The sequence below is a fragment of the Vanellus vanellus genome (assembly GCF_965231255.1).
Source record: "Vanellus vanellus genome assembly, chromosome: Z".
NCBI lineage: Eukaryota > Metazoa > Chordata > Aves > Charadriiformes > Charadriidae > Vanellus > Vanellus vanellus.
In genome coordinates this window covers 16,062,735-16,075,640 of record NC_138908.1, presented here as the reverse complement: position 1 = coordinate 16,075,640, position 12,906 = coordinate 16,062,735, and the positions used below count along the sequence as shown (strand labels likewise).

General features: G+C 40.6%; 1 protein-coding gene across 2 annotated transcripts in view; it reads left to right on the top strand.

Annotated features, from left to right (window-relative positions):
- NCBP1 (nuclear cap binding protein subunit 1) overlaps positions 1–10,503 on the top strand; it is a gene marked incomplete at its 5' end in the record, with an annotated part of 30,535 nt that extends 20,032 nt beyond the window's left edge. For both annotated transcript variants that reach the window (XM_082497542.1, XM_082497543.1), the window contains 7 exons: positions 457–559; positions 1,892–1,985; positions 4,512–4,615; positions 5,286–5,400; positions 7,878–8,021; positions 8,443–8,556; positions 9,446–10,503. In XM_082497542.1, the coding sequence (XP_082353668.1) occupies positions 457–559; positions 1,892–1,985; positions 4,512–4,615; positions 5,286–5,400; positions 7,878–8,021; positions 8,443–8,556; positions 9,446–9,559 (788 nt within the window). In that variant the 3' untranslated portion in view covers positions 9,560–10,503. The remainder of the gene's footprint in view (positions 1–456; positions 560–1,891; positions 1,986–4,511; positions 4,616–5,285; positions 5,401–7,877; positions 8,022–8,442; positions 8,557–9,445) is intronic.
- Between the last annotated feature and the right edge of the window lie 2,403 nt (positions 10,504–12,906).

The following is a 12,906-nucleotide window of genomic DNA, read 5'->3' as shown; positions in this document are numbered from 1 at the left end:
CATATTTGCTATGCATGCTTGCTGGACCCTTAAACCATGTCATAAATAACCAGCCTCTGTAGCCTGATCATCCTTCCCTTCCTGCCTCTAATCCACTCTCCCTTCTTTGTGGTCTGCTGACCTTCATTCAGCTTGATGCATACATCTGCCATTTCCTTTGCTGTCTTTGCTGCTGTCCATCAGTGCCGTTACATGTTGGTAGGGTGGCTGTATCTCTCATAGCTTGTTCACTGACCTGGAATTCTTTCTGCATGTTTTCTCCATGACCAAATGGGAACCTGAAGATCTGCTCATTTTGGAAAGTCTTTACTAGCTCCCTGCTCAGCCTTGCAAAACCCTGTTGAGGAAACTTTTTTTGTGAAATGGGTTAAAACCATGAGTTATCTCTGCAGTTTTATGAGCAGCTTATGTGCTCTACTTGAAGTACTTACAGTTTCAACTTTAAATAACTTGCAGATGAAGGATTTACCTTCAACCCTCTGAAAATAGAAGTCTTTGTTCAGACTCTGCTCCATCTAGCTGCAAAGTCTTTCAGCCACTCTTTCAGTGCCCTGGCAAAGTAAGTGGAACATGTTATTTTGAGAGTTACAGAACTGTTTAATTCTGACAATGAAATTGCATGATGAAAGAACTGGCCTTCAAGCTTCAGCAATGTTTTAGGTGCTCCACAATGCAATGTGATTAGGACATCTAATGACACTACTTACTGAAGGAATGGTAGTGTAAATGCTAGCTTGTGTATGCGACTACAATTAACAGAAGTTTGTATATTACAGCCACGTGATGTAAATCAAACAACTGAGACAGGTTTGGAACATTATTTCATTTTAGAATTACTCATTTGGTCATTATGGTGAGGAACAAGGGTTTCTCCTTATATTTGAATGACTGGGTAGCTCCCACCACAATATCTTGTACTATGAATATGACTCTAGAACAGTTACATCTATATACAAAATTAAGAGAGAAAAAGGTGAAACTTGAAAGCAGTCTGCTGTAAACTTCTTTTGTCTACCAAAGCACAGTAAAATCCATTCTAAAATATTTAGAGTGCATCCATTAAAAATATGCTTTAACTTTTAAAGAATCTACTGTACCTTTTGTAGCAAAATGAGATAAAATAACTAATTTTTAATCCTGTGTGCTTTGAAGTTGCTCCTAAGTGGTCTTGATACACAAAAGGTAGTCACATGCATCTTAATGAGTTATTTTTCTATCTGTCCTTACAGATATATAAAGCTGTTACAAAAGCATGCACCTGGGAGCTTTATAGAGGCAATGTTGATAAGAATCTGTAGGTAGTAACCTGCAATCAGTAGTACAAGAGGCAGGGTGATGTGAATACTTACAGCCATGGTATTTTCACTGCTGCCCACCAATAGTGGCAGCCCTGAGATCAAAAAGAGCCTCTTAACGCTTTATAGTTATATTACAGTAAGCTGGGTTGTGAATGCTGTGTAGCAGTTAGTGTAACTGCTAAAATAGAGGCTTGTAGCAGTATTTCCTTCAAAAAAGGGGCAGATTGGATAAGTGTCTAAAGTTATGGAAGCACATGTCAAGAGGAAGGTCTAAGGCTCAAAAGGCAGCAAATTTTGCTCCAGCTGTGTATAGATAAGCACACAAAGCATGAAAGTGCCTCCAGCTTTCAAGAGCATGTGAAATGTAGCCCAGCTTCAGGGAGTAGGTTCACCACTAAAATTTGTTACTTTTAGAAGCTGTCATGTCTTTGTAGCCTGTTTTAGCTCAGGATAGTTTTATTTTCCAGTTGTTCAAGAATTGCTGCAGATAGTCACAAAATTTTCTTTTGGCCAATGTAAACCACTTGCCTTGTATCTGCTGCTCTTTTGACCTGATCCCAACCCCTCCACTGACTACTTACATCTATTAAAAGGTTTCATGAAGTCTTCAAAACACTTGCTGAAAGTGATGAGGGGAAACTCCATGTTCTGAGGGTTGTATATGAGGTTTGGAAGAATCATCCACAGGTAAGAGGTTACAATGTCAAGTATCTTTGTGAGTTTCATCTCACAGAGGTCATATTTAATAAAAAACATTACAGTTTACTTTATATCTTTTAAAAATAACTTGTCTTTTGTCATCTTATTTGAAGGAAAGTTCACATTGTATTTACTGTTGTTACTAGTGCCTAAAATTAAGGCTGGACATAAAACATATACATCAGTAAGGCCACTTCTTCCTCAGAGTTCATTCAGGGAGTGCAAAGGCTGTCATTCTGACTCAGATTCATACTAAGCTGTTTGTTGTACAAAAGAGTAACTTGCAAAAATCATGTTTCTGTTCAAAATTTGAAAACAGTGTAGATGAGTAAATTGAAATAAGATGTAGATCTCATGTCAAAAGCAGGCCACATTCTTAGAAATGTGGGAAAACTGAGGGGTTTTAGGGCTTTTTTTTTTTTTCTATTGCTAGTGAAAGCCATACAGTTATTCCACAAAGCTCATGTTGGAGTCACTGTTGTGTGTGGGCAGAGTGAGTAGAGCTTCAGTCTGTGGCTGTTCAGAACAGATCAGTCTGACAGTGCCATGATTATGTTCATTCTTGAGCCAGAGGAAATAACACCCTAAAAGACCTATGAAAAATGCCTCAGTTGTTTAAGCTGTTCAGTTTCTTCAAAGCAGTTGTTTTCTCTCTCAGCTGTCATTCTTCTATAAATAGAAATTGATAAGGAACTTGAGCTGAATTTGCCTGCATTATTTATTTCACGTATTGCTTACTCGTGTGCTCATATTGCACTTTATTGTGCTTGAAAGTGGACTGTACCTCACAGCTGCATAGGCTGCACATCGCTTTCAGAAGCGATGCCACTGAGGACAAGGGGTAATCCTTGCATCTGCTGCTGGACCTGTGGCCCATTCTCTAGGGGAAAAACTGAGCACCTAGAAGTTACCTGTGCAAGACGTCATGTCTCTTCTAAGTACAGTAAAAAGTGAGACTTTTTAAATATATTAAACTTCCTACCCAAATTACTGACCTTGAAAATATGATGTCTACACTCTGACCTACTTTTTACTACCATTTACTTGGATCAGAAGAAATTATACATTACTGCAATCTAATATCCATATCCTCTTCCTCTTCATTCTTTTGTATTGCAGCATGATCAAACTGAGGTGGAGGTTTCAAACCCAGACTAAACAGTCATGTTAGATTTTTACAAATAAATCAAGATCGCTTTAAAAAATATCAAGTGTAGAAGTTATGAAGGTCTGCTGTGCTACTTGATCATGGAACTTAAATTTTCCTCTGTTGCATTTATTGCAGTTCAGCCTTTTGCTTCTGGTCAAGCACCTTTTTTTTTTTTTTTTTTTTTTTTTTTTTCTTTTTCCCCCTGAGTCCACAGCCTCCCTGGCACACAGAAGAAATGGAGCCTGGACAGCAGGACGCTTATCCAGAGTCTGTTTGCATGCCACTCACCCTACTCCCATGTCTAGGGGAATGTCCTTTGATTTGGTTCAGACTATCAGCTGTATTTGCAAGGCTTGTAGTGCTAATGAGTGATCTATGCTGCAGGTAATGTTTTAGCATAGGAGTCAGTAGTCCCTGGACCTGTAAGGCTGCAGTGGTGACTTCTTAAAGAGAAACTTTGAGATGAAATATTTTTCCGAAATCCCAGGTCTGTATTTCTTGGAAGATCAGGCTCAGTAATCAGAAATTCTTCCTGGCAATAAAGACAAATAGAGCATAGGATGCTATCCTGGGACTTGAAAGTTGGGTGCTGAGTCTTCTGTATGATTCATCCAGTTATTTTAATTTTCCTTCCTTAAAAGGAACTTTGGTATGTTTCCTTATTTGACAATGGGTGGTTGTAAGGATAAATACAGTGCAGGCTGTGGTTCTTAGATACTGTGGCATTCAAGCACATGAGTAACTATGATAAGCCTTTTTTCTGAACAGCTTGCAACTGCTTTAGTCAGTAACTCCTCTCTGCAGTTGCCTACTGGATTGCTTGCAACCCCCCCAAGTAAGCACTTCCATTGACTACACAGCACTGGCTCTGTCCTTAAATGCATAGGTGCTGTAGAGAAGAGGTTACTGTCACGTTTGAAAACTGTTGCAGTTCAAGGAGAGTATGCTAACAGTAGCTCCTTCATGGTGATCTGACAGGTATATATGCTCTGGTTTGAGTACTTTGATGTCAGATACTGGGACTTGTGTCTCTAAGGCCTCACTTCTAGCTATGATGCTTGTATTTTTTGCCTTTGTATGGAGGTATGTTAACTAACAGTGATACATCACTCTTGCAGGAAGTAGAAAGGGTTGTTAAAATCAGAATGCTTTTTTATATAATTGATACAAATTCCCTAATTTCAGCAGCTTTAGGCCAGACTACCTAGCTTCCTAAACTGTTTGAAATTAACCAGTAATATCACTAACGTAGAGTTGCATCAAACCATCTCTAGTTTTATGTGAGGCTGGAATACTTCACACAGATTGCGTGTGCAAGCCCCTTTCTTATTTTTAATTACTGTCATTTCTTTCACAAAATATAGATGATTGCTGTGCTTGTGGACAAGATGATTCGGACACAAATTGTTGATTGTGCTGCAGTAGCAAACTGGATCTTCTCTTCAGAGCTTGCACATGATTTTACTAGGTAACAAGAATTTGTCTTGGGTTGTTATTTGTCTGTGAATTACTATTTTAAGTGGCCAGTACATAGTTTAATCTATGAAAACTGAGTAGTGGAAGAAAAAGGTACAATTAAACTTTTGCTCCATCTACAAAATACTTACTTTAGGATTTTTCTTTCTGAGTTGGGGTATGAATGTTAACATGACCGTGCAAGAATGTTGCTAGCATGTCATTTTGCAAGTAGTCTCTAAGCCTGCCAAAGCAGACCAACACTGGCACTGTTTCTAGACAAAGTTTGTTGCTGTGTGTTGTATAGCTGCTAGCTTAATGTGGCCCTGGTCTTTGGTTGAGATACGTGACTTGTGCTGCCACTGATACATTGCTTCTTGAGAACGGAAGAAATGTTTGGTCTGAGAAGTCAATTTGATGTTGGTAGTCTTGCAGTATGTGTATGAAATACAGTGCTGGTTTGGAAGCGTACTACAAATTATAGGAAAGAAATTATTGTTAAGCTTTCTTCCATTACAGGTATGCTTTCCTACATGCCAAATGTTTGCTCACTCTAGTAGGTGTCTTAGATGATACTAAGTTTTTTAATTCCCCCAGATAAATTTTTCTGTAAGAAACTACATTTAGTTTTGTATCTTAGAGTAGGGTGTAATGTAGTGTTTTGAGCTTTGTGTCTTTCTTAGGTTTTATATCTGGGAGATCTTACATTCCACAATCCGTAAGATGAATAAGCATGTTCTGAAGATTCACAAAGAGCTGGAGGAGACTAAGGCAAGATTGGCCAGGCAGCACAAAAGAGTGAGTAATTCATTTGTAATTTTTAATAATTTTAAGCTAAGTTATACAAACCAGCATGCTGTCAGACTGATGCATGTTTGGTTTTGGGAAGGACTGAATAAATATGTTTATCAGGATGCACATCTGCAGACATGTGGTCATCTGTAGCACTAAAATATCAAAAACTGGATGCATGTTCTCAGTCCGCCTTAATAATGGTAGCTATAACCTGAGAATTCAGTAAAATGTTTGAGGAAGTTCATATGTATTTGCTCTGTTCAAGCTTTTCCTCACAAGTTTCTCTTCCAATATGACCATGTCGTCCACTTGCTTTCTAATCAGGATTCCAGTTACCTTACTAGGTAACAATAAGAACAGTTACAAATTATTTACAGTAAGTTCTGTTAAAGAGTAGTCTTGTGGCTTCCATGCAGAAGTGCACGGAAACAGCTATTTGCCATTGAAAAGTTGGCTGTTACTGTTCTTCTGATGGGTGCTGCTGGATTCTGACACTGGCATCTGTCACTTCCTTCTTCCACCTTATTTTTCTGAGCACCTTTGCATAATCTGGGTTACTATATACAACAAATGGATGAGCAAGCAGCCACTGTTGTGTTCTGTTATCCCAAGTGGGACAGTAAAACGGGGTGAGAGAGTGTCTCCTGTGGCAGGTGCAAAAGACCAGGTCCAAGGAAGCTTGGCTGAATGTAATACTTTGTCATCATAGAATGAAGTCAGTTGATAGACATATTCAGAGTACAGAGAGTAAGAGAGAATTTCTGTGTTTGTATGTAGTCTGTGAGTATGACTACCCGCATAAAACCCATAGCTGGCTCCAAAACTTCAGAAAAAGTTAACGTCAGAATCTGGCACATGGCACAGAGTGTGATGATGGTTTTTGAAGAAACCTGCACAAGTCAGTCATTTTTCCAGAAGTTTCTGTTGAGAGATCACCAATACCTCACAGTTTGCTGGTGTTGGTTCATCCCAGCCTCTTCATCTTGTTTCCTTCACTCCCAGTGATAGCCATCATAGTTGCTTGCATCCTCAATCTTCATTGATCAGTAGTTAATAAATGCCCGTGATTATTGAAGACCTACATGCAGTCATTGATCTCACTGTGAGGCAGAGAGCTTCTCTGGCTTCTCGAAACAAGTATACCAGTGTTTTCATTCCTGTACTTGTCTCTTACTGCAGCTCTTTATTACTGAGTACTTTAAATGACTATTGTGCCGGGAAGAAACATTTGTATGCAACAGTGAGTAGTTCTGCAGGCTGTTGCTCTGCTGCATGACCATTCCTTTTAGAGGAAGTCAGCCATCAAGTTTTGATGTTCCCAGCGTAAAGTGGATTGCCTTACTATGGAATGAGTCCAAGGCTTACATGCTTTCTCTTAGCTCCTATTGGTTCTTTAGCATTTTGAGTTCAGGAAACTTCTGTAGATGGGGAAAAGCAAGTTCCTGTAGAGAGAATAAAATTAAATTCTCACTTGCTCTGGTAAGTTGTTTTTATTTTTTACGCTGATTCAGAACTGTAACTATCTTCTGATTATGAGTTTCATTTGCTACGCAGTAGGTGAGTTAACACATGGCCCTATATTTCTCGCAAGTTACACATGCTCCTTTTACAAATATTTGATGTTTTGAGCTGTTAACTTAGAGGTATTTTTGCACAGAAACAATCATATGAGACCAAAACAGTGTCTGTATTTGAATGTACAATAATTCATCAGATTCTGCCTTTCCTCCTATATCCCTTGTAGTCTTGTGTAAGACTTTGTTACCTGAGCTCCCAAGCCTGGTTCTTAAGGGTATTTTGTGGTTTTTGTTGTTGTTGCGGTGGTTTGTTTTGGTTTTGAGGCAATGAGAACATGCTGTGTTCCCAGTTAGTAGTTTGGTTTCCATCCTGACCCTTTCTGTTCTGAGAGCATTCCTTTTAATCACGAATATGGGGAATCCCTACTTTAACACCACGGACTACAGTCTCTAGTCTTCCTTTTGTGCTAACCAGACAGATTCATCTGAGTTCTTGCACAAAAGCGCTTTATTTTTTGGAGTCCTGAAGCTTCAGAAATGTTCATTGAATTAACTACCTGCCCTACAGGAGTAATGTAAAAACAATGTAAAAAATCTACACTGGATTTCTTTTCCTCTCCTTTTTTTACAGAGCTGTTTGTTATCTCGTAATGATGAAGTCAGCGGGGGTATTACCTTTTATTGTGTTTCCACTAAGTAAAAGATAGTAAATCTTTAAGCTTGCTCTTGTTTCTCTGAAACCTTGATTATTTTTTTTAGGGCTTCCCCACACTGGCATTTTTCCTTCCAAATTCTTTTGCTGAATTATCTTCCAAGTAAAATACAATACTTACCAAGCTACAGAGCAGCTTCAGTTGCTGCTCTTCAGTTGCTCTGCAGACCTTTCCACATGTGGAACCGAAGGCCATTGACAGTATCGACAGGTAGCCAGGTTGTTATTTAGTCTTGTGTTGTCGCTTACAGCGAGACAGTGATGATGATGATGATGACGACGACCGAAGCAGTGATCGTGAAGATGGACCACTAGAAGAGCAGATAGAGCGCTTGCAGGAGAAAGTAGAGTCAGCCCAGAGCGAGCAAAAGAATCTCTTCCTTGTTATATTCCAGGTAACGATGGGCAAAGTCTCTTCTCACTTCCAGTTTTTGAAGTTGCTGGATTTACAAATGACACTGAAAGCTTATATCTCAGGCATCTTCTTGGAATAAGAATATGGGAAGGGGTTGATGGGTTTACTGTGGGTTAGAGTCTATCCAGATCATCCCCCCTGCAAAGACTGCTTCTGAGCAGGATCTCTTCAGTTTCAAGTGCTCAGGAACAGCGGGTTCTGCTAGCATACAGTTTCCTGAACAACCAGAAGGTAACTGGATTTTATTTGCTTACTAAATTCAGTTTTTGCCAAGCAAAATAATTATTCTCATGTTACTATCAAAAGCTTCTGTACCCCAGATCCTCTTACCTGAGGTTAGGATCCTGCTTTCATTTAGCGAGACTGAATAAGTATTTTTTTTTTTTTCCTCTCTCCTGCAGCGTTTCATTATGTTGTTAACTGAGCACTTAGTGCGCTGTGAAACTGGTGGAATTGATGTATTTACACCGTGGTACAAGAGCTGTATAGAGAGGCTGCAGCAGATCTTCCTGCAAGTAAGTTTCATTTCTCAGTTTGGAAGGCTGTGGGCAGGGGCATGCTGCTGGACAGGTTTTGTTGCTTGAGAACTGAGCGCTCCGCGGAACTAGCAGTAGGTGGCAGCAGCACGTCTTCTCTGAAGGCTCGTATGGGGCTAGGTCCTAACTCTGGTGCTGGCCGCATCTCTGCCACAGACTGGTGGAGTGACCGGTCTTTGATTAATTCCCACACTGACACCATACTGCAAAAAGATACCGAGATGTGATTATGAATTTTGCTGAGCTCCTCTTAACTCTATGTGTCTAGTAAGGGCAACATTCTGAGTGAACAAGAATACTAATATAGTTGTCTTTTTTTAAATAAGTGGATTAAAACAATGCAGAATTTCTTTAATAAGATGCATAAATATCTGTTTAAAATATTTTTTGGACTCTTGGGTCTGTATTAAATCGGGTAACAAGCACAGGTGGCTGGATGAAAGTGATAGTAATAGAAAAATTATACCTGTGTGAGCAGAAGGTATGTTGAAGAATGGGAGTGGTGGTGTAATTCTACCTTTCCCTGGTAGTAGATCTGGCTTCAGAGGAGTGCAAAAATCATGATTCTCCTAGGATATCTCTGCAGTTGGATGTGGTATCCTGTACACAATAGGATTGAAGAGCTACAAGGAGCAGAGTGCTTCTCAAGACAGGATTTCAGCATGTGCTTTCTTCTTGCCAATCAGCAGTGGCTCTGCATGATGCTTTTCTTGTCAGTGGCTACTGTGTTGTGGAAATGAGGTGTGCTTAACAATTCTGATGAAAACATTTGACCTGAGATTCGTAATGTGTCTTGACGTCTCTGCCTGTTCTTATATAAATATAAATGAAAACAATAAAGGTTTATGTTTTGTTTTTTATCTGCCAGCACCACCAGATAATCCAGCAGTACATGGTGACCCTGGAGAACCTCCTGTTTACAGCTGAACTGGACCACCACATACTGGCTGTATTTCAGCAGTTCTGTGCTCTGCAGGCCTGAGAATTATTCACAAGCAGAGTCTTGTCTGCAGGACTAATAAATATAAGTTTTTTCTTTTTTAACGGGAAAACTTAACATGGGGATGGAAGAATTTTTTTGACTAAAACTGGCTTTCATGTGCTCATATATAAAACGATACAGTACTCTAACCAACAGCAAACTGTGTAAGCATCATAAGCCTTACAAGATATGACTCATAGGGGATAGACATGAAGTGAAGTATGAATTCTTTTCATTGTCTTTTAATTTGGTTTTACTCTTGACCTCATCATAGTATTTTTGTTTCTCTCCTGTTTATATAAAAATAAAAATCAGGAAAAAAACAAACAAACAAAAAAGCCAAACAATAGAATTTCTTACCTCTGCCTGGCCCTTAGATCAAAGAAATTGCAGAAATGAGAAATAGTTCATAGTTCTTTGTGAGTACAAAAGGGGATGCACCTTCTCAGCGAGCAGTGTGGTAAGCTCTCTAGTATGGCACAGGAAAAGTGTCTTAACTTTTGGCGTGTGAAACACTTGAGTTAAGCTTTCAAAGTAGTATAGAGCATATGGATTTGTTTATTATCAAGCCAGCTAGATTTTCACAGTTTGAAAGAACATGGTTGTAATACAGTTGAAATATGTTTTTTTTTTAAAATGTATTGTCTAGTGTCTTATTACAGTAGCTATAAACAATCAGTAGAGGAACTTCACGGACAACGGAAAAAGGCAATCCTTATTGTGGTATGGTTGAAGAATCATAAATGGCTTCTGGCAGCAGTCTTCACTGCTAAACAGAGACAGTAAGCAAGAGCTGGTGGAACAAACTTTTGACTTCCGTACTGCGAGCCCTACCTGGGTGCTGGCAACTCCAGCCCCAGGTGCCAGGGGAAAGGGGAGGGCAGCGTTCAGCTTGTTCCTTTATGTCAGCCTGTAACTGGTTGGGCTGCCAGGCTTGTGCTGGGCTGGACCTGCGGGCCTGCCATCACGCCAGGAATCTTTCTGGTAATGACAGTGGATGAACGAAATGCCCTCACCTCATCTGGCTTAGTAACAGCTGCTTTGCGGTGGCTGCATCTCGTTCCCTGCCCTTGCTTTAAAATGTGTACAACAACATATGGCTCCCATGTCTTCAGAAAGCATCTTGGTGCTAAATTAAGTGATATCTCACAGGTGACTGGGGAAAATACAACCTGAAAATAGAGTAGCCTTAGTTTTGAGTTATGCAAATAACATGATGTACACGAAGGCCAAACCAGAGTGGTCTGTATTACGGCGAGCAGTGATGAACGGCAAAGACACTGTCATAGATGCACAGGTCCATCACTGTGCAGTGTGTTTCCAAGCTGTTTATGGTCTCTTCACTTTGCTGATGAATGTTTAAAGAATTTCATACCCAGTGCTATTCAGTTTAAGCTTAGAATGCGATGAGCTTTGAGTAATTTTGTTCCTGTACAAATTATTTTTTCAAGTATTATACCTAGTAATGCATTTCATCCGTACGTTGACCAGTTGACCTCCTCACCAAGTGAGGAGGGTAAAAAATGGAACTTTCTAATTTGAGTGTTGACATAAGTTTGTGTGTGGCCTGTAGCAACTTGGAATGTCCTCATAGATTTAGATCTGTTACTTCTGCTTTCTCTGCTTACCCTTTCTGATTTGACTGATCCCTCCATTCTTTCAGGGTATACTGTCAATTGTTGTAAATTTGCTTTACGCAAAGGTTTTGTCAGTTATGCGCAGACTTCTGCTTCACATATTTCTCTGTTAATGTTCTTGAGTAATCAAATAGTTGGTTGTTGTTCTGTTTTTTTGGTTTTTTTTTGTTTTTAAGAAACATTTAATACTGTAGAGGTTTTAATTGGGGTTTAATAGTTTTTTCACTGGCTCGGATCAATATCAGAATTCTGATATTAACTAATGGTGGGGATCTGACTATAAATGTGACTTCTGTAAAACTGATAATGCAGTTAAAACTTGCAAACTTGTAACTTCCTCTGAGCCTTGACAAACGTGGGTGCTGGGGATCCAGTTGCAAATGCCTGAGCATAATCCTATGATTTATAAACCAAATAGCAATGTTTTTCAAAACTGATTTGACTTCCATGGTGAGCGTGGACTTTGATTACATTTGTAGAGTCCGTTGGACACCTTTCCCTCTTTGTAGGTCCAGTGGCATACACCTGACTTGACTGGGAAACGGGTTGGATCTGTAGGAAAGAGAACAAGACGCTTCCCTAGCGATACCAGCAGCTAACTGGAGAAACTTGGAACTGCTGAAGCATGAGATGGGGGATAGTATAAAGATGCTGTAGAAATGTGGTGTGGGTTGGAAAAAGTGCACAATTAAAGACAAAAATAAATGAAGGTGAAGCAGGTTGCTCCTGGGAGTGTTTGTCCTACCTGTTTGGGGGAGGAGGGGGTGTCACTGAAGCAAAGCAGTGTTAGATGCAGTTGGGGTTGGAGCAGTTTTGTTTCCCCTGTGCTGTGGCTGATACACTGACTAACCCACAAACCTCCGCCTTGGGCTGTGGCCTGATCTAACATGCTTGCCCCACCTGTGCAGCCAAGGGAGGCAAGCATGCGTGCTGCTAGGCACCAGGAGCGTGGGTGGTGTGGAAATTCTCCCTCTGCCTTACCACCTCCTGTCTTCTGGGTGCTGCTGCTGCAGGAGGTGAACCAGGGGTGGGCTGCTGCCACCTGCCCACAGGTAGGAGATTTGGCAGCCATTTTTGGGACCCAAGACACCACTGGGTCATGGAACTATGACCTGTGGGACTTACTTCCAAAAACTCTGCCAGGATCTGTCTCCTGCCCTCTAGCCGACCCCGTGTGCCACTTTCCCAACCCTTGCAGGGCCCTGAGTCCTCTGCCCTTGGGGGGAAGGCAGATCATAGGACAGAGCTGGAGAAATGAAGGCTTACTCGTGGGACCATCATCTGCCATCCTAGACATGCTCTCTCCTGTAACACTTCAGTTCTGCACAGCCACAGTGGCCCAGGCTCCCTTAAGTCTCCAGAGCCTTCACGGAGATCAGCCCTATTTACAATGGCTAACAAATGCAAACTGCTGGCTAGAGCTTATTCCATTCCACAGCAGCTGTGAGAACTGCAGAGTGGGAAGCAAACCCATCCGCCACTGAAAGCACTGATCTTTTGTGCTCCCTTTGAGAGATCTATCTTGGAATGCTACTCTCCCCCACCCCCTGAGGACAGGCATTTTGTCAGAAATTTGTAAATGAAAAGGGTGAAGTTGTATTCAAAGTGTCACCTTGGCCTCTGCTCCAAAACTTGGGGAAACAAAAAAAGCAGTGGAGGATACACTTAAGGACTCTCCCCTATGAAACATGGCAGAGATGTCAGAATTTC